This window comes from Trichosurus vulpecula, chromosome 1 (assembly GCF_011100635.1).
Source record: "Trichosurus vulpecula isolate mTriVul1 chromosome 1, mTriVul1.pri, whole genome shotgun sequence".
NCBI lineage: Eukaryota > Metazoa > Chordata > Mammalia > Diprotodontia > Phalangeridae > Trichosurus > Trichosurus vulpecula.
Genome location: NC_050573.1, coordinates 4,012,819 through 4,034,889, shown reverse-complemented (window position 1 = coordinate 4,034,889; position 22,071 = coordinate 4,012,819). Strand labels below are relative to the sequence as shown.

The window sequence follows — 22,071 nt, the reverse complement described above, 5'->3', positions numbered from 1 at the left end:
TTAAAAGCTTATCTACATATGTTTAAAATGAAAGAATCCTTTAGAAAAGTAGAGGATGGTAATAATGGTGTTTCTTTATGAAGTTCAGAGAGCTCTTTGCTAAACAATTACCATCATACACCTGGGTGTCTCTGACAACATATGGAGAGTTGGAAAAAGAACCAGGTGAAATTCAAATATCAACAAGGTCACTAAATATAGGCAGCTCACACTGTTGTGGATTATTGTTGAAACTTTTTATGCCTCTGCTAAGAATTAAGAGAAAATACCATAGAATATTTTCAGCACTTAGAGCTGATCCTTTTCTTTATCTCTTCCTGGGTGTTCATTTCTGGTCTCAGCAGGATCACATAACACTTAGGAATAAAAATGCAGCCCAGTAACCCAGCACTGGAGGCCAAAATGGAAAATATCTCTACAATCACCATGGCCTTGCCCTTGGTGCTCTGGTATGTGGGGAGGAAGGAGACCCACACACTACAGAACACCAACATACTGAATGTGATGAACTTGGCTTCATTGAAGGTGTCAGGCAGGCTTCTAGCCAGGAAAGCCACAGTAAAGCTCCCCAGAGCTAGGAAACCTATGTAACCCAGGACACAGTGAAAGGCAATATCAGAACCCTCATTACATTGAATGATGATGTGATCATGTTCAGAGTATGGGTCGATGTCTGGGAAGGGGGGAGAAGTTCCCAGCCAGATGCCACAAAGAATCACTTGAATGCCAGAGCAGATGAGGACAACAGAGTTGGACACCCTAGATTGCACCCATATCCTAATTCTATTCCCTGGTCTTGTAGCCCTGAAGGCCAGAACTACCACAATAGTTTTTGCTAAAATAGATGACACAGCCACAGTGAAGACAACTCCAAAAGTGGTTTGTCTGAGGAGGCAGGTGGCTGCAGTGGGACGGCCAACGAAGAGCAAGGAGCAGAGGAAACAGAAAGTAAGGGAGGCAAGGAGAGTATAGCTGAGAGACCGGTTGTTGGCCTTGACTATGGGAGTGTCTCGAAATTTTGCAAACACCCAGAGAACCAGGGCTGTCAGGAGAGAGAATGAAACAGCCATCAATGCCAAAATTATCCCCAAAGGTTCTGCAATATCCAGGAAGGTCACAAACTTGGGGAAGCAGTGATCTCTGTCCTTATTTGCATACTCATCTTCTGGGCATTTCTCACAGTGGTCCACATCTGAAGGGGAAAAGAATCCACTGAGATCCTATCTTGTGCGAGAGGATCTACTGTTAGTGACTTCCTCTCTGAGTTTACCTTCTATAAATATGCTATTTACATATTGTCTTCCCTATTAAAAGGTAAACTCCTTGAGTTCAATAACTATTTTTGCTCTTCTTTGTAGCCATAGCACCTAACACTGAGCTTGGCACATAGTAGGTGTTTAATAAAGCCTACTGCATGGTCTGTAAATAATGGACCACATTTTATCGGCAATTATTTGTATCATGATTAGCTGAAAACATGAGCAAAGATCTCAGCCAAAGAACCAAATGTTCGAGAACGAGCCTAACTCTGACTAGACTTCAGGAGCACATTTGTTACATAAGATTCACTGTAGTATATAATATTTTCATATGCTTTATTCACATAAAGTTACATTAACCCCAGTGATAATCGCTGATGATTCATCATGAACTGAGTCATCTACACTCAGAGATAGGCCTATTGATGGCTCCCCTTTTTCCCTTGTGCTATTCAGTTCTTTTCGTAATCAGATATGTCTTCACTATGAGATAAGATACTTCAATAGCTGAGAATTTGGTATTTGGTTTTGCTTTTTAAAATCAGACTGTGATTTCACCATTACAGTAAAACTTTCCCAGGTCTTTTCCTTGGCTTTTAGAGGCAGATAAGAATCAGTAATATCTGAGTTCAAATTTGGCCTCAGATCATTATTAGCTGAATGATTCTGACCAAGCCACTTAACCTCTGCTTGTGTCAGTTTCTTCAAGTGTAAAACAGAGATTATACTACCCAGGGTAGTTGTGAACATCAAATAAGATAAAATCTGTAAAGTGCTTTGTGAACTTTCAAGAACAATCCATCACTATTTAACAATGCAGGCAGAAGTGTCGTTTCCACTGCATAGTCTTAGAGCAGTGATTCTTAACTTAAGGTCCACGGATCTCCAAGTAGGTGTGTGATTGAATTTCAGAGGGTCCATAAATTGGGATGTAAAACATACATCATTATTTTTACTAGTATTATCTGAAACTTGGTATTTCTTACATTTTAATTTAAAAAAAAACACAGTGCTCTGAAAAGGGGTTCATAACCTTCCCCTATTTCCATAACACATAAAATGCTAAGAACTTCTGTCTTAGAAAGGTCCTTGGGGCACAGAGGGATAAATGACCTTGCCCTGGAGACAAGACTGACCCAAGGTCTTCTCTACTTCAAAGCCAGCTCTGTTTCTGCTATGCCATTCTGCCTCTCTCTGGATTAATGATTGTGAAGATCACCTTTGAGGTGTACTGTTCTCCTTAACAGTGTACATTGTCGTGCTTCGCTCTGAATCTCTGACCTGATACATGAACTGAACAGTACAGTTTAGAAGAAAGAGCTCTAGACCCAAAGTCAAGAATCAGGGGTTTTAGCCTTGGCACAACCCACATAAGATTTGAGGGAGCCATGTCAACTCTACAGGTTTCATAAATAAAATGAGACATTGGAAAAATATGCTGGCCAAGGTCCCTTCCAACTATGAGATTCTATAATTAGTCCTCTAACTAATTGGTTGGCCTGTTTTAGTGACACTGATTCCAGTCAGCAGGGATTCTTTGTAAACTAAACACAATGCCTTCCAGAAAAGAGTGAGTATCTTAAGCATTATCCACTCCACCCAGAGGAATTCACACCCCTCCCCAGGATCAACTGAAATGAGAATCACCTACTCCATTAATTCTGCAATATCCCTCATTCTCCATTTCAGTCACCACCCACCTGACTAGAACTCTCTCCAAGATTCCTTTGCTTCTAATAATATTATTTTCAGAACATCTTCTAAACTTTATCTTAAATCATCTCCTCTCCAAATCATTCTCAAACCCCATGACTCCCAGAGAGAATTCACCCCCTCTGGGTCTTAACACCCACTTCAGACTTTCTCCCTAACTGAGCACCCTTCAGTGGGATCAACTCCTCCAGCCTACCTTGGTCAAATTCCTCCCCTGCACTTTCTATCCAAGAAGAAATTGAACATTCTGTGCCCAATCTCAGCTCCTCCAAATCATACATATCCATTTGCAGACAGAAGTGTCTACATACTAGCCAACTTCATTCAGGTCTGTGATGGTAAATTTTTAACAACTAGCTTTTTTGGGGGGTGGGGGAAATATATACACAAACCACTGGTAAGTTTGATAAGCATTATTAACATTTTCTACATCATTTTCATAAGTCTATTCAGCAAACAAGCCAAACCCTAATTTGTAACACTGGTCAAGCTAATTTGTGTAAAAGTAAAATGGAAAATTTAACTTTAGCCTCTGAGAACTGGGTAGAAGCTAGCTCCAACATACCCCTATACCCTGTCTCACAATGCTCAGCCCCAGTATGAGTCCAGTGATTCCTGAGTCACAAATGGATAAGGGAAGACACCTACCTCTCTATCTATCTGTCAGTGTCTGTCTGTCTGTCAAGCCATCCATACATATATATATATATATATATATACACATATACATATATATGTAGCATATGTGTACATATAAAGGCTTGCATACTTGTATTATATTTGTGTGTGTATACACACATACACACAACACACACATACACAAAATCAGTTATATTTTACATCATGTTGTAATGGCAGATACCATTCTCAGGCTGTCATGATTTCATAGTTTCCTTATTTCAGACATTTTGCCCTTGTATCCTGTTACTTAGGCAGTGATGTTACTGTGGGATGTATATGACTCCAGTAGCCTAACCCCACACTGTTCTGTGCCAGAAGGCTCAAAAGTGCAGACACTTACCAATTTGATTGGAAATCTCTCCCTCTGGGCACTGGTTACAGCTGAAGCAGCAGACAGGCTCTCCCTCCTTAGCTATCTTCCTGTATCCAGGGCCACAGCTGTTACTGCACACAGATTGGGGGACCTGAGCCATTAACAAAACAGTAGGAAGTACCCCCATTAGCTAAAGAGATGTTTATGGTGGGTCGTGTATGCCAAGAAAGTGTATACTCTAAAACAGCCCTGACTGTACCTGGTCCATGTGTCAATGGACATCACTAATGAAATGTTCAAGGGATTTCCTTTCTAGTGCTATTTCTGTCACCTGCTGTGATACTTTGGCTGAAATTGTTGACCTCTGGGGACTTGAGTTTTACCATTTGTGAAATGGGGGCTTTGGGCTGGCTGATCTTAGGACGCTTACATTCTGTACTGCTAAATATACCCCGGATCATTTTAATAGTAATGACGCAAGCTGCTTAATAAAAGGCTGTAAAGTAATCCAAAAAATTATATTTAATCTGATAGTGTGCACAGACCATACGCTTGCAGTATGGAAATGAATTCACTGTCTCATAATAAGAACCTGGTCAATGATACCCATCTCCCCAAAGGGTAAGTACTGTGCTCTGAATACTGCCAGTCTATGTGGAAGAGACTAAGTTACTTATTTCTGGGAAAAGGTGATATTGGATAATGGAAAAACCTATTTCCTATTACAGGCAACCCCTAAAATTCTAACTGTTTAAACCCCCCTTGTTATATGAGAAAGAGGTGCTATTTCTTGGAGTGCTGAACCAGAGCTGAGAATGCTTTCAAAAGGCAGTGATTGTCCAAAGCCATTTCTCTTTTCTACCTGAGTGAAAGACATGCTGTAACCCTCTGGGTAGGTACAGGATGGAGGCCTGTACCTACCATGCCACCCATGACCAACATATGGCCAGTTTTTTCCCCTGTATTTTGCCTCTTTGTGTGTCTTCTTTCTTGTTTTTGGGTGGAGTCCTGGAGATTGTGAGCTTCATAAGGTTGGGAGAATGAGCCATCATAAATCCAGTGAGGGGAGTACAGAACAGAATTTGGTTCCCCCATGGAAGCCATACAGTCTGGAGGAGGAAGAACCAAATCCAGCCATAGCAGAGGCAATAATTTTTTCATAGTGATGCTGGGTTTGAAAATATGTTTGATGGAGCAAATACTTTTTAAAAATATTTTAATAGACTACCTGCAATCCATGATGAGAAAAGAGCCTAGACAGGATCTTTCAAGATATCATTAAGGAAAACTGCCCTCATATTCTAGAACTAGTGGGTAAAATAGAAATTGAAAGAATCCACTGATCACCTCAAGCAATAAATCCCAAAAGGAAAACTCCTAGGAGTATTGTAGACAAACTCCAGAGTTCCCAGGTCAAGGGGAAAATATTGCAAGCATCTAGAAAGAAGCAACTCAAATATTGTGGAAACCCAATGAGGATAACACAAGATCTAGCAGCTTCTACATTAAGGGATCAAGGGTGCTGGAATGTGTTATTCCAGAGGTCAAAGAAGCTAGTATTCAAACCAAGAATCACCTTCCTACAAAATGAGTATAATTCTTTTTTATGTTTTAAAAGAGTATAATTCTTTTTTTATTTAATATATTTAGTTTTCAGCATTCATTTTCACAAGAGTTTGAATAACGAATTTTATCCCCATTTCTACCCTCTCCCCACTCCAAGATGACGTATATTCTGGTCACCCCATTCCGCAGTCAGCCCTCCCATCTGTCACCCCACTACCCTCCCATCCTCTTTTCCCTTCCATTCTTGTAGGACAAGATAAATTTCTATACCCTATTGCCTGTGTATCTTATTTCCTAGTTGCATGCAAAAACTTTTTTTTGTTTTTGAACGTCTATTTTTAAAATGTTGAGTTCCAAATTCTTTCCCCTCTTCCCTTCCCAACCATGCTCCCTAAGAAGGCAAGCAATTCAACATAAGCCACATGCGTATCATTATGTAAAACCCTTCCACAATACTCATGTTGTGAAAGACTAACTATATTTTGCTCCTTCCTAACCTATCCCGCTTTATTGAATTTTCTCCCTTGACCCTGTCCCTTTTTGAAAGTGTTTGTTTTTGATTACCTCCTCCCTCTATCTGCCCTCCCTTCTATCTTCCCCCCTTTTTTATCTTCTTCCTCCTTCTTTCCTGTGGGGTAATATACCCAATTGAGTGTGTATAGTATTCCCTCCTCAGGTCAAATCCAATGACAACAAGATTCATTCATTCCCCCTCACCTGCCCCCTCTTCCCTTCCTACAGAACTACTTTTTCTTGCTACTTTTATGCAAGATAATTTACCCCATTCTATCTCTCCCTTTCTCCCTCTTTCAATATATTCCTCTCTCATCCCTTAATTTGATCTTATTTTTTTAGATATCATCCCTTCATACTCAACTCACCCTGTGCCCTCTGTCTAGATATATACACATACACATATACATATGCACACACACACACACACACACACACACACACACACACGCATATTCCCTTCAGCTACCCTAATAGTGAGGTCTTGTGAATTATACACATCATCTTTCCAAGTAGAATGTAAACAAAACAGTTCAACTTTAGTAAGTCCCTTATGATTTCTCTTTCTTGTTTACCTTTTCATGCTTTTCTTGATTCTTGTGTCTGAAAGTCAAATTGTCTATTTAGCTCTGGTATTTTCACTGAGAAAGCTTGAAAGTCCTCTATTTTATTGAAAATCCATATTGTGCCTTTGAGCATGATACTCAGTTTTGTTGGGTAGGTGATTCTTGGTTTTAATCCTAGCTCCATTGACCTCTGGAATATTATTTTTCAAGCCCTTCAATCCCTTACTGTAGAAACTGCTAGATCTTGTATTATTCTGATTGGGTTTCCACAATATTCAAATTGTTTTTTCTGGCTGCTTGCAGTATTTTCTCCTTGATCTGGGAGCTCTGCAATTTGGTGACAATATTCCTAGGAGTTTTCTTTTGGGGATCTATATGAGGAGGCAATCTGTGGATTCTTTCAATTTCTTTTTTACCCTCTGGCTCTAGAATATCAGGGAATTTCTCCTTGATAATTTCTTGAAAGACAATATCTAGGCTCTTTTTTGATCATGGCTTTCAGGTAGTCCAATACTTTTTAAATTATCTCTCCTGGATCTATTTTCCAGGTCAGTGGTTTTTCCAATGAGATATTTCACATTGTCTTCCACTTTTTCATTCCTTTGGTTCTGTTTTATAATATCTTGATTTCTCATCAAGTCACTAGCTTCCACTTGCTCCAATATAATTTTTATGGTAGTATATTCTTCAGTGGTCTTTTGGACCTCCTTTTCCATTTGGTTAATTCTGCCTTTCAAGGCATTCTTCTCCTCATTGGCTTTTTGGAGCCCTTTTGCCATTGAGTTAGTCTATTTTTTAAGGTGTTGCTTTCTTCAGTATTTTTTTCAGTATTTTTTGGGTCTCCTTTAGCAAGTCATTGACTTGTTTTTCATGGTTTTCTCACATCATTTTCATTTCTTTTCCCAATTTTTCCTCTACTTCTGTAACTTGCTTTTCCAAATCTTTTTTGAGCTCTTCCATGGCCTAAGGCCAGTTCATGTTTTCCTTGGAGGCTTTTGACGTAGGCTCTTTGACTTTGTTGACTTCTGGCTGTATGTTTTGGTCTTCTATGTCACCAAAGAAGAATTCCAAAGTTTGAGACTGCATCTGAGTCTGTTTTTGCTGCCTGGCTGTGTTCCCAGCCAACTTACTTGACCCTTAAATTTTTTGCTGGGGTATGACTGCTTGTAAAGAGTACTTTGTTCCAAGCTTGAGGGGATGCCCTGTTGTTTTCAGAGTTAATTCTATACAGCCAGCTCTGCCACACTAGCACTCCTCCTTCCCCAAGAACTGCCAACCTTGACCTGACTCAGATCGTAAGCAGGCTGTGCACTCTTGCTCTTATTGCCATGTAATTCCTCCCACCAGGTGGGCCTGGGGCCAGAAGCAACTGCAGCTGTGGTTCTATAGCTGCACACCCTGCTGCCCCTAGGACGGTGGCTGAACCACAAACTCCTTCCACTCTGTCCCCCACAGCTTTTCCTACTAACCTTCTCTGTTGTCTTTGGAGTTTATGGGTTGAGAAGTTTGATAACTACCACAGCTCACTGATTCAGGATGCTAGGGACTGTTCCGCCTGGCTCCTGGTCTGGTTGGTCCTGCGGCCACCCACGCTGGGCTCCCCTGTGCTCCCAGGTCCATGCACAATAAACCTCATCCAGTGACTATCCAGGTTTTCCTGGGCTGGAGCCTTGCTTCCCTCTGCTATTTTGTGGGTTTTGCAGTTCCAGAATTTGTTCAGAGCCATTTTTATAGGTTTTTGGAGGGACCTGGAGGGGAGCTCACGCAAGGCCCTGCTTTCCAGCCGCCATCTTGGCTCTGCCCCCTGATTCAAAAGAGTATAGTTCTTGAGGGGAAAATGGGCATTCAATGAAACAGCGGACTTTCAAGCATTCTTGATGAAAAGACCAGAGCTGAATAGAAAATTTGACTTTCAAATACAAGGCTCAAGAGAAGCATGAAAAGGTAAACAAGAAAAAGAAATCACAAGGAACATATTAAAGTTGAACTATTGACATTCCCACATGGAAAGATGATATTTGTAACTCAAGAGACCTTTCTCAGTAATAGGGTATTTGGAGGGAATATATATACATATATGTGTATGTGTATGTGTGTAAATATTATATATATACACACACATATGTATAGGGGAGAGACACAGAGAGAGAGAGAGAGAGGGCATAGGTTGAGTTGAATATGAAGGGGTGATATCTAAAAATAAAATTAAGGGATGAGAGAGAGGAATGTACTGGGAGAAGGAGAAAGGGAGAGATAGAATGGAATAAATTATCTCACATAAAAGAGGCAAGAAAAAGCTTTTACAGTGGAGAGGAAGAGGGGGGAGGTGAGAGGGAAGAAGTGAAATGTACTCTCATAAGATTTGGCTTAAGGAGGGAATAACATACACACTCAATTGGGTATGGAAATCTGTCTTACCCGACAGGAAAGTAGGGGGAAAGGGATAAGAGAGGATGGGAAGATGAAAGGGAGGGGAAATTGAGGGAGGAGGTAATCAGAAGCATACACTTTTGAGGAGGGACAGGGTCAAAGGAGAGAATAGAATAAATAAGGGACAGATAGTATGGAGGGAAATACACTTAGTCTTTCACAACATGACTATGATGTAAGTGTTTTACATGACTACACATGTATTACCTATATTTGTATACTATCTATGTATAACCTATATATTGCTTGCCTTTGTGGTAAGGGAGGGAGGAAGAGAATTTGGAACTCAAAGTTTTAAAAATGTATGTTAAGGAATTGTTTTTACGTGCAACTGGGAAATAAGATATATAGGCAAGGGGGTATAGAAATCCATCTTATTCTACAAGAAAATAGAAGGGGAAGGGGCTAAGAAAAGGGAAAGTGATAGAAGGGAAGGCAGATTAAAGGAAGAGCTAATCAGAATGCATGCCATCCTGGGGTGGAAGAGGGAAGAGATGGGGAGAACTTTGGAACTCAAAATCTTGTGGAAGTGAATGGTGAAGAATAAAAATAAATGAAGTAATAAAAAATAGTTTAAGTTTGGGACTCCTATAGCCAGGTGGTATATGGAACAGTGTCTACTCAAGTGTTGTCTAAGGAGAAATATTTGTACTGATATTTTCACAAAATCTTCTCAGTAAATTTGCATTTCTAAAAGCTAAGTAATGTTAATTGGTGAAACAATAGTGGAGAGCTAATGCTGCAATTTGTGTTGGGGAAATATAGCACAATTGAAACCAGATGCAACTATCAATGAAGACATCACCAAGACACCTCAAGGTGACCTCTGGAGCCCACAGGGAGAGATCATTGCCTTGCATTAGAGACCCCAAATCATCAGTGTGAAAATGAAGTAAGATGAGAACCTTTGGCACTCTATATACGAACTCGATGTAATGGAGATACTTACCGTCTCTTAGAATATAGCGGGTATTTGGCCAGTGTGGGAAAATGCAGGTTATACTACTTTTAGTTTCCATAGAAACAAAACTTTGCCCAGTAGCTAGATGAAATTTTATCTTAACTCAACTGAAGTGACTGGGAATTTCACCATCAGTCATGAAGTTTCAGGAAAGTGGACAAGAACAATGGCTTTGGGGTCAAAGGTCCTTGGGCAAATTAAAAGCTTTCTGGGTCTCATTTTCCTTTTCTGTGAAGTAAAGAGGTATATAAAGTGACCTTTAAAGTACCTTCTTGTTCTACCTCCTGTGGTGCTAACGATCATAAAGTTTGAAAGCCTGATGGGTTATTTATTTCATAAAACGGTTTTCCTTAAAAGCAAAAAGGGAAAAAGGAGCTGGATGAGGTTTTCTATGCATAAATATGGAATCTTTAGCAGGGTCAGTAGAATGAGAATTATATTGGTAGAGTGAGTTCTTCTGACTAAACATGCAAGTTGACCCGCAAGGAATCTCTGACCTTTGAATGTATCCATCCCCAGTGGATGGCTTCCTCACACATGGTGACATCTTGACCAGGTAGAGTGTTGGGTATAAATTGGCCCACTTTTAGCAGGAATTCAGTATCATTAAGATAGAAAACATAATTCCTAATGTCATATTGAGCCTCAGAACTTCTTTTCTCATCCATAAACACCTGGTCACCAGCACTGTTGTTAAACTGAATGTCCTTCAGAAAGGAGTGGAGCTGAAAGGGAAAAGAAATCTCTGTCATTTCTTGGTATCATGATTCTCTAAAAAATAAGATCTCTGTACTATCCCAGAGATGCTGGGGTTGGTGAATGGAAGTTTGTGCCACATTCTGGAGGGAAGATGTATGTGAGTTGGAATTCTACCTCACACACTTATTAGCTAAATGTCCTCATTATTTATCATCTCTCTCATCTCTTCAGTAAAATGAAGTAATAACGCCTAATAAGATATCAAAACTCATTGTAGATCTTAGAGGGCTGTAAAAATGAGAGCCCTTATGCTTAATTGTAATCATTACATTTCCTTATTCCAATGAAACTGAAAGAGGCTACATGCCTGGGGAAGGAAATTTCTTCTTTGTGGGGAAATCTGCATGCAGAGAAATGAGGTGTTTTGGAACATGCCGTGATCTTGGTGGTAGATGGTTCATAGCTACCATATGTACTAGGAAGGGAGAGATTATTCATAAGGAACCAGGCAGAGCATCAGTGTGGTCAGCAATTATAAGTAATCAAGTTGACAGTAAGTTGTGCTGGATTCAGATACCTCTCCCTGATACACAATATCCACAAAATTTAAGATTTGAAATATCTCTGAAAGGCAGCTATCTAATATAAGTTCCCACTGTGCCCTTTGGTATTCTTGCCCTATAATTAGCAAATTTCTTTTCACCTTAAAACTGACTTTTTTCTCATTTATTTCATCTTCCACCTTTCATGGAGGCGTGTCTCTCTCCTGAGAACACTGCTTTCTTCATTACCTTTTCCACTTCTTCCTATACTTTTCTCACATAGCTCCTGATTTCAAAGTCATGCTGGGGGATTCAGGATATCCCTCAGATCCAAATGTTAGGAATTTTCCTAACCAGGTAGTCAGAGTGATTGTCATTGTATTCTTAAGTTTGGATTTAACATCAACTCCTTAAAGCAGCAGAGAAGGAAACAACGTGGTCTAAAAGGATTATTGTATTTGCTCTGGTAATCATTTATGATCATTGAACCCAAGAAGGGCCAAAGCCTGAACTAATCAATCACAAGAAGCAACTCAGCCTAACAGACATGAACTTTTTTGTTTTCCGAGTAAACCCAGGGAATGCCTCTTCCTGTGTCAATAACTAGAAGGCCAAGTGAAGCCAAGTAAGTGTATTTTCCTCTGTTTATGGTCATTAAGGATGAGGAGTCTTAACCCAAGGCTCTATCTTGAATAATGGGACTTTTCTTATCATAATATTTTATAGACTATACTATGTTATGTCATGTTAAGGGTAAAGGAAACACAGATATACTGGGTTGTACTTTCAATTGACACTTTGTCAATTCTCTTATTTTATTGTATTTACAGACCACTAAATTAATAAAATTCCTTCTTCATGCTATGGTTAAACACATATGGAGATCATAAATCTGAGGAATGGAAACATCATGAGTTGAGATTGCTCTAAAATGTATATAAGGCTTGTCATTCTTTTATCAGCCAGTCAGAATTTAAGTTCTGACTCCACGTATACATGTATTTGCTAGCTTTTAGGGAATAAACAATGTGAATTTATATACCACCTAACCTGTTTGCCTCTTTTAACCAAACTTTCAGGTCAACAGCTCCTAAGCAAAAGAACAGACTATTATACGTATTATATTTGTATTTAGGGACATATAATAATGATGCCTGTGTGTGTATTTGATCTCTCCTACATAGAAGTTAAGCTCCTTGAGCACAAGGATAATTTGTTCCCTTTCTTTGTATTCCACTACCTTAACACAGTTTCTGGAATACAGTGAATGCTTAATAAATACTGATTGACTGAATGACTTGAAAGCAAGAACTGTGTGATTGTTCCTACTTCATGCCTGACACAAAGAAGGCATTTATTAATTTAAATAATTGTCAATTGATTGTTAAGAAGGGGAGACTTCAAGTTATTTCATTTGCATATGAAAACAAAGTTCCCCAAGAGCTAAAACAACATATGGTCAGTGGAGAAAGACATAATTTCCAAAATATGAGCTTTGTGATAGCTCCACTGTATGCCGCCTTACTCAAATCACTTGTGAAGTTCATATACTCTGTGAGAAAATGCCCTACTGTGAGTTCCACCCAAAATATCAGGAATCAGCAATGGACAGGACCAATTCTGAAGGGAACCTTACCTTCCAAGGAGGAGGCACCCAGCTTTCTCCAGCTTCCCCAGATGCATTCTCTGATTTCCTCAGAAGCATTTCATGAAGGGCCCAAGCCACAGCATACGCTGCATTGTAGATGGTGTAACTCAGGCCAGACATGGTCATGTCAAAAAGGAATATAGGCAAAGCCTCCAAGGTAGTGTTTGGTGCACACTGCTCCAGCTCCAGCTTTTGATATTCATCCTGGCACCAGAAAGCTGACAACCAGAAGTCCTTAAGTGCAATATCTTCTGGGTCTTTATTAGGATCGATTGACCGGAGAAAAGACTTAAAACCAGGGACCTCCCTGGTTAGGTATGTAAAAGTGAGAGCTCCATAGAAATTGTAACTACCAGCAGAGCTGGGCCTCATGGTGATGTCCAAGTGAGAAGTGGCAATCCACACCTTATATGCTGGGAAAAAGTGTGATTGTGAATATCTCAAAACCATTAATGAGTCTGTATCACCATGAATGACAACTACTCTGGATGAAGATGCTATTATCCTGGGCATGAAACCTACTTCTGATTCTTCATGTCGTCTTTCGCTGACAGGGATCTTCTCTGTGAAGGATGCACAGACATCATACTTTGCCATCTCCCCTGTCACTGCCTGAAGGAATTCCTCACCCCTGAGATCATCTGTAGTCACCAGACCTACCCAGGTCCATTTAAAATATACTAATAACTGGACTACACCTCGGGGTAAGGAGGAGTCCCTGGGAGCCATCTGGTAGAGAGAAGGAAACTGGGCCTTGTCACTCAGGATCGGATCAAAAGGGCCAAAGCTGAGCTGGACAATAAGGAAATATGGGAGATGTTGAATTCTGTAAATGTGTTAGTAAGGAAAAAATTGTGGAGAATTGCAAACTCCCATCAAGTCATCCTTTCTGTGTGGGGACAAATGCTATGGATTTTGGAGTACTCTCCTTGTTACAGGGGAATTCTAACCAACCCAATTTTCCATTTTTATCTCTCTCATTTAGCCATTTCCCTGGTAAGAAAGAGTTCTTTGATTCTTCAGTTGTGACTCATTCAGATTGAAAGTCTTCTCCCTCTTTCTCATATAGAATATTTTTTTTCTTGGCCCAGAATTGGTTATCGTACTAACAATTGGTGGCTGCAATATGTTTATGATAATAAAAACACTGAAATCAGGTGCATTGTGTGTGCTGCACATGTTTTTGAGGCCAAAAGTATGACACCTTCACCTCCTTTATATATAAATTTTGTTTAAAAATACATAGTCTAATAAGTTCTTCTTTGACACTGGAATTTGCATATATTTGCTTTGAATGTGTAACTTGTTCAATGACAATTTAAAAAATCAGACATTTTAAAGTGTCCTTTTGATGCTTCAAATGTTATTTAATAGATTCTTTTCCAGAACATTTATCTGTAAACATAAAATGCTAAGCAACAGGTTAAGATGGGCATGATTCATTGCGCAATGATTAAATTTCATACTCAGTTCATCAGTCACATGCTACCAAGTTATATGCAATGTACATGGTTCTTAAAGAATATGAGAAATAAAGTTATTACCATGGGAGTACTGAGCATGCCAACCATTTTCCTAAACTGCCACATAATGGATACTACACATTGATCACTGTGAATTCCAAAAGGAGCAAAATCAAGATCCATACTGTAATTTCCAGACGACACATTGAATCAAGTATGTATAGGACATCTTCCCTTAACTGTTAAGTTGGATCTACAAAGTCTGGCTGCCACTGACTATTCCCTCTTATCTCCCAAGAAAGATGGGGAAGGGAAGGAGGTTGTGGGCATTTCTAGTTATTTGAGTTATGGAGACCAAATGTTATGTTCCTCATTGATTATCAGCTAGACTTAATTAGCTTTCAGTAAAGGTATTTATTAAGCATGTTAAGTAAACACAATTATTACAAAAACATTCTCCTTAACCATGGACACACTGAACACTTACACCACAAGTTCCCAAAGAGATTTGGCTCAAACATAGAGAAGACATGTGGCCAAAAGGTGAATTCACATCTCCACACATTCCTGGAAGTCCTCTTTCTCTCTCTCTTTCTCTCTCTCTCTCTCTCTCTCTCTCTCTCTCTCTCTTCTCTCTCTCTCTCTCTCTCTCTCTCTCTCTCTCTCTCTCTCTCTGTCTCTCTCTGTCTCTATTTCTCTCTCTCTCTGTCTCTCTTTCTCTCTCTCTCTCTCTCTCTCTCTCTCTTTCTCTCTCTCTGTCTCTCTCTGTCTCTCTCTCTCTCTGTCTCTCTCTGTCTCTCTTTCTCTCTCTCTCTCTGTCTCTCTTTCTCTCTCTCTCTCTCTCTCTCTCTCTCTCTGTCTCTCTTTCTCTCTCTCTCTGTCTCTCTTTCTCTCTCTCTCTCTCTCTCTCTCTGTCTCTCTTTCTCTCTCTCTCTCTTTCTCTCTCTCTCTCTCTCTCTCTCTCTCTCTCTCTCTCTCTCTCTCTCTCTCTCTCTCTCTCTGTCTCTCTTTCTCTCTTTGTAGAGTTTTCATGAAATTCCTCTTCAGTGTGGCTTCCTGCTATGCTCTAAGGATTAGTGCTCTTGTAGAATCCTCAAGGGCAGCTAGGCAGCACACTGGACAAATTGCTGATCCTGGAATCAAGGAGACTCATTTTTCTGAGTCCAAATCTGGCCTGAGGCCCTTACTAGCTGTGTGACCCTGGGAAAGTCACTTAACCCTCTTTGCCTCAGTTCCTCATCTATAAAATGAGCTGGAGAAGGAAATGACAGACAACTTCAGCATCTTTGCCAAGAAAACCTCGATGAGGTCAGGAAGAGTCAGACAAAACTGAAAAAATGACTAAACAACAACAGAGTCCTCAAGTTTCCTTTCTTTGTGTGTTTTCTTTCTCATTAGTGTGTCTTTCACCCCCCGTTGGAGAAGTTAGTATCTGGTACTGCCAGATAAGGCACTGCTATTGTCTCCAGTGTACAATGCCACTAGTGATGATGGGAACTCCAGCTCTTCTCACCTTTCAAAATTCATAACATCATCACATTGAACTTTCTCCTTCCCCTGTAATGGTAATTACTTCTCTGGGGTCCTTTACCCAAGATTTATTATGCAATAAATAAACCCACACATAGCCTTATTTTTTCACTAAAACACAATGTATTTTATATGTTCATATCTAATGACTTAGAACCTCTATGATCCTTTCCAGTTTATTAGTGCTTTCTTTACATTTCTCTTGCCAATGATACATATACAGTTATGAATGTATATTTTTATATATACATAGGTTTATATTTATATATATACACATATATCTATATGTGTGTATGTATATATACATATGTATGTGTGTGTATAGATATATATATATATATATACACACATACATATTCAGCCAGAATGTCTTCTTAACTTCATTGTCATTAAGAATATAATAACTTGGGGAACCTAGGTGGTGCAGTGAGTAGAGCACCAGCCCTGGAGTCTGGACAACCTGAGTTCAAATCCAGCCTCAGACACTTGACACACTTACTAGCTGTGTGACCTTGGGCAAGCCACTTAACCCCAATTGCCCTGCCTCTCCTCCACTCAAAAAAAGGAATATAATAACTTGAATTGGCAGCAAGTCTCTAAACAAAAAGTAAATGTGATTTTTAGGGCATAGTAAGAGGGCAAAAATGTCACATAGAAATAACCCTAATACCAGATTCTCTGATCATCTGACCAGTAGCTATAATTTGCCCATATTTGAGCAGATTATATGACCAATATTACTGGAGAGTCTCATGGATCTAAAGGTGTGAAGAATCAGAGAAGACATTCAATTCAATCCCACTGTTTTACAGGCAAGGAAACTAGTTGAAGGAGACTGTTGCTTGTCCAAAGTGGACAAAAAATTTTTGAACTCAAACCTCTGAATCCAGAGCAAATGGTCTTTCTACTGTGCTATTCAATGACATTTTATTCCTGTGGGGAAAATGTAAAAATGTGGACTAGTAAATAGTACAAGTAAGTCAAATTGTTGAATTACTAGATCCGGAGCATAGTATTTAACAGGATGATGTCACCTTGGACACTCACTTGTATAACTAGGTGAGATGGTGGATAGGTGGCCAAGCCTGAAATCAGGAAGGCTCATCTTTCAGAATTGAAATCTATCCTCAGACACTTACAAACTGTGTGACCCTGGGCAATTCATTTAACCCTGTTTGTTTCCGTTTCCTCATATTTAAAAAGAGCTGGAAAAAGAAGTGGCAAACCACTTTTTTATCTTTGCCAAGAAAACCATAAATGAGGTCACAAAGAGAAAGACACAACTCAAAAGACAGAACAACAACAAGAATATCTTGGAAGGAAGTCTGCACTAGAATGCTCCAGAAAGCTCCTCTTTGTCACTGGCATTTTAGGCACAATATCGATTATTTAGGTAAGGACAGATGATGATGTATGTATTAAATCTGCAAATAACAGAAAGCTGGGAATGCTAGTCCCTACATGGATGGCATAGTAAGGAAGGCTCCAACATGATTTTAATCAGCTAGAATTTCATACTAAATCTAATAAATGATATAAAACAGAAATCAATATAAAATCTTATGTTTAGGTACCAAAAAATCATTTCATAACCACAAGAAGGCAGAAAAGAGCTAAGTAGGCAGCATTTCATATGAAAAATACCTGAAAGCTGCAGTGAACCACAATTCAATGTGTATTACCACTGTTAGAGCAGCCACAAAAGCTCAGGTTTTTAATAAGAAGCTGGATATCCCAGATGAGGGAAAACTGTCAGTCTGCATAAATCAGACGTCATCTAGAGTGTCATGGTCAGTACTGGAAAGAACAAATATTTTTAAAAAGAAATTGATAATCTAGATATCAGCTTTCCCAGACCATAAGCTCCACTCTGGCTACTCCCTTCTCTCTTCTCTGCTTCATCTTATTGGTGGATCGACTCACCTCTGCACTAGCCCTGACACTCCATCCCCTGAAACACTTCTTATATTACTGATTTTTCCTTGACAGGCCCCAACCTTGAATTACTCCCACCATTTACCACATATTCTTATTTATATGATCATGAATAAAATTGAAGACAATCAGGAAACAGTGCTGACTGGGTCTGCTACACATTTTTCTTATTAAACAACACAACTGGAGTAAAAAAAAAAAGCAACTCATTGCAGTAAGACAATTCTTTTACACTATCTCACTTATTACTGTGAATATTCCAGGAATTCTCATCAAGTGGTAGCTGGTCGGCACAGAGGATTGAGAACTGGCCCTGGAGTCAGTGAGACCTGAGTTAAAATCTCCAGTAAGTCACTTATCCTGGAGATAGCTTCATCTCCTCAGTTGTAAAATCGTTTTCACAATAGCACCTTCCAGGTTTGTTGTGAGGATCTAATGGCACAAGGTATAGTTAACATTTAAATACCATTAATTATATTCCAGGCATTTTATACATGTATGCAAAAATGGAAAACTTAAGCTACTGTATGAATGACAGCCATTACTATTATTATTGAACTTCTTTGAATCTCGTACAGTACGCCTTCCATCATCCCAACCCTCCACAGGATTAAGTAACTCTAATTCTATTCTTTGTGTACAATCTGGATGTAGGTCAATGAGAAGTCCATCCACTCTGTCTGAAGTTGAGAGCGGCCAGATAAAGGGTTAGAATGTATGAGGTCCAATGTCACCCACCTGTGGGAACTTGTAGAGCTCAAGGAGAGTCGCCAACTGCACAGACAGAGCTGATGTGGCTCCTCCGATGACAGCCACAGACTTGTCCTGCCCTCTGCATCTGTAGTTAGGGGCTAGCTGACCCTCTCCTGTTAACCACCGCAGGGAGCTCTCCAAGGTCCTCTCATCACTGTGGTAGGCATTGTAGACCTGGAATCCCAGAGAAATGTTGGGCAGCAGAACAGGGTCCCTGTTGATCTCCTCCACAGCAAATCTTATAGTCATGGCCTGCTGGTAGTTTTTATGGAGCCACCTGAGAGAATAAGATTCAGAAATGAGTAACAGAGCCTGAGAAGAGACTCTACTTCAGAGGGAAATCTTTATCAATCACATCAAGGTTGAAACTAAGCACTGCAAGTCATTTTGCATTTATAACAATAATAACAACAGCCACAATAATAGTAACAAACATTTACATGGTGCCAGGTACTTTGCTCAGAACTTTACAGTTATTCTCATTTAATCCTGACGAGATCTCTCTGGGAGATAGGTGCTACTTTTATCCCCATTTAACAAAACGAATGAAACAGGTTGAGTGATTGTCCAGGTTGACACAGACAGTAAATGTGTGAGGCTGGATTTAAACACAGTCTTCTTGACTTGAGGTCTCTCCTTCCATCCTTTGTGAAACCTTGTTGAGCCAAGCTGATCATTAAAAACAAGCTTCCTCCTTCCCCTACTACTTCCCTCATGTGGGACCATATCCAGTCATCCTGATGTTTGTCTGGTCACTGGACCCAGATGGCTCTGGGGGAGAAAGTGAAGCTGGTGGCTTTTCACAGCCTTCCCTCACTTAAATCCAATTCACTTGCATGTCATGGCATCACCTCCCTGATGTTCTGGTCCTCTTCAAGAACAAAGGACAAACAACAACAACTTCATTATGTGATTCCTAAGACATTTAGGACAGTTTACTTTGTGTTCCCAGTTTGACTGTGCCTTCACTCATTTGTTCCACTAATAAATTTTAAGCAATTATGATATACTAGAACCTTTCAGTGACCAAGATGGTCCTTGTTCCCAGAGGGGTCTAGGAGGCAAGAAATGCCCAAGTACATTTAATATAACATAGCAGGGGATATGTGCACATGCATGGTGCAGATAGATGTAGGAATGATAAGTAGGAAGGAGTCCACTTTGAAATAAAGCCATCAGAAAAGGCTTCCTGGGTTTTGTCATGTCTACTGAAGAATGGTGATCCGTCAAATCATAAGCATTTATTAACATTTAGCATATGCCAAGAATGGTGATAGTACTGGAAAGGTGAAGTAAAGGCTGAAACAGGCCCTGGAGACTGTCTGAGTACATAGATTGCTGGGCCTGGACTGTTGAGTTCAAATCCAGCCTCAGATCCTAGGCAAGTCACTTCAGCCTCAGTCTGCCTCACTTTCCTTTTCTGTAAAATAGGGATAATTGTAGCACTTACCTGCCAGGTTTGCTGTGGAAATCAAATGAGGTAATATTTTAAAAGTGTATAACACATTGCTGGACCTTTAATATACACTTAATAAATGCCTGTTTCTTTCCTTCCTGCTCTCAAGGATCTCTTGGAGATGAGTAAGAAGGAAGCAGGTACTTAACTGGCTCCTAGATAAGAATCAGGAATACTTGAGTTGAAATCCACCCTAAGATCCTTACTGTGTGACCCTTGGCAGGTCACTTAAGCTGTTTCTCTCAGTTTTCCTCATATGTAAAATGGGAATGAATTATAGTACCTTCCTGCCTAAATGAGAAAATAATTATAAAGCAATATGTATAGGTGAGCTACATATTAATATCATTATTATCATCATCTCTAGGCAGAGGAAACTGTAGGAACAAGGATCAGAGGCAGGTTGGGAAATAGGAAGCCTGCTAAGCTTGTGCAAACAGCATCTATAGTCAGGCCTTGCCAGTGTGACTTCATTTCAAGGCCTGAGTCTTATGAAGGCCTTCTTTCCTCTCTCTCCATCTCTCTCTCTTCCCTGTTGTTCTTTATTTCCCTGGACACTGAAAAGCAGGATATGGGAGGTGGGGTAATAAATGACAGAGAATCCAAGTAAGCCTTATCTCTGTACCTGTACAAGGACATGGCCCCAGGGCATGGAAAGAGAAATGCAGGAGAGGAAGAGAGAGGCAGAAACAAAGACAGAGAGACAGAGATAAAGAGAGAAGAAATGTAGAAACAAAGGTAAAGAGAAACAGACAGAAGCAGAGACAAAGACAAAGACATAAAGATATATAAACTGAGGCAGAGAGTGAACACTCAGGAAAAGGCAGGGAGACAAAGAAAGACAGAGACACAGAGACAAAGATGCAGAGAGAGGTAGATACAGACACAGAGACATCAAAAGAAAGAACATTTCTTCTCTGTAGCTTTGTAAGACTATCAAAGAAATGAAACCTAATTTGCAGGAAAAAAAGTTGGAAAGGGGAAGGTGGAGGATTAGTGGCTAGGATTTCCCTGTTTGCCATTTCTTTACACAGAGAATGCTTTATAAATCAACTAAGTGAAAATTAACACTTTCATACTGATAGGCACTTACTGATAATTCCTACAGTCTTTGTTAGGCTGACTTGTAAAAAACTCTGCTCCCGTGACATCACTGACTTTCACTGCATATAGAGGGAGAAAGCTTCCAATCACCAGGTCCCCATCTCTGCTAAGGCTGGGGCTGATTTTGTGGAAGCAGAGGGACTCCTCTGTCCTGCACACAGAAGCAGGAAGCTGCAGGAGCAGTATTAAGAGCAGGGCAGGAAGCAGCCAGAAAGTGTCCCTCTTAATGTGAAGCACCATCTCCCTGAACATCAAAGACCCAAATCTGGGAGGAGCCTAGGAGCTGCCTGGACCAGAACAAAGTCAACTATTTGGGTCATTGACTGATGGCAACTGTCTAGCAACAGAAATATTGCTGATATCCAGTCTTGAGTCGTCCATTTATATCTGAGGAAACAAATAAGAACATGAGTCAGGCCCTTGTCCAGGACAAGAACAACAACGTAAGAACAAAGTTTAAATTTATATGTCTTCCCTTGCTGTTTGACAGCACTGTTTCTCAGGAAGCTCATAGTTAGTGAGAGGGGCCCCTCCTCTAGAACACCAATATCCAAAGAGACAGCTGGGTCCACTGAGAGATCTAAGGACTATCCTTGCCTGGAGCATCTCCAGCTGTGTCTCTGCATCCAAGGGGAAATTAGAAGTCAAATAACATGTTTTGGCTTCTTTCTACCTGTTCCCAGCAGGTCTCAACAGGTTGTTGCAACTTTAGAGACTCAGTGACTCCTTCTCACCTAGAGATACTTCTGTATTCCTGGGTCAGCACAAGGCTACAGGAACTCTGTGGCTGGCCCAGGTTGTAACCTCTGCATGAAGACTACAGGAGAGCCTTGATGATAGCGTTGGGTGTTTCAGATAGTGTTTAAGGTGAACAGACAACAACAAAAATTTGTTTTGGGGGGTAGGCAGTAATCAGAAGCAAAACGCTGCGGGCGGAGC

General features: G+C 40.1%; 1 protein-coding gene across 1 annotated transcript; it reads right to left on the bottom strand.

Annotated features, from left to right (window-relative positions):
• Positions 1 to 281: 281 nt before the first annotated feature.
• On the bottom strand, positions 282 to 21,384 carry LOC118843565 (vomeronasal type-2 receptor 26-like). Its single transcript, XM_036751294.1, has 6 exons — positions 21,122 to 21,384; positions 18,558 to 18,849; positions 12,880 to 13,683; positions 10,500 to 10,727; positions 3,994 to 4,117; positions 282 to 1,192 (listed from the first exon to the last, which is right to left on the bottom strand). Exons 1-6 carry the CDS (start codon positions 21,382 to 21,384, stop codon positions 282 to 284), a joined length of 2,622 nt encoding a protein of 873 aa, XP_036607189.1.
• Positions 21,385 to 22,071: the final 687 nt, after the last annotated feature.

Excerpts from the sequence above, each read along its gene's own strand:
- LOC118843565 (XM_036751294.1), bottom strand. The coding sequence starts at position 21,384 with ATGTTCAGGGAGATGGTGCTTCACATTAAGAGGGACACTTTCTGGCTG. Across the intron at positions 18,850-21,121 it reads AAAGACTGTAGGAATTATCA|GTGGCTCCATAAAAACTACC; the intron begins GTAAGTGCCTAT and ends TTATTCTCTCAG. Across the intron at positions 1,193-3,993 it reads AGAGATTTCCAATCAAATTG|ATGTGGACCACTGTGAGAAA; the intron begins GTAAGTGTCTGC and ends TTTCCCCTTCAG.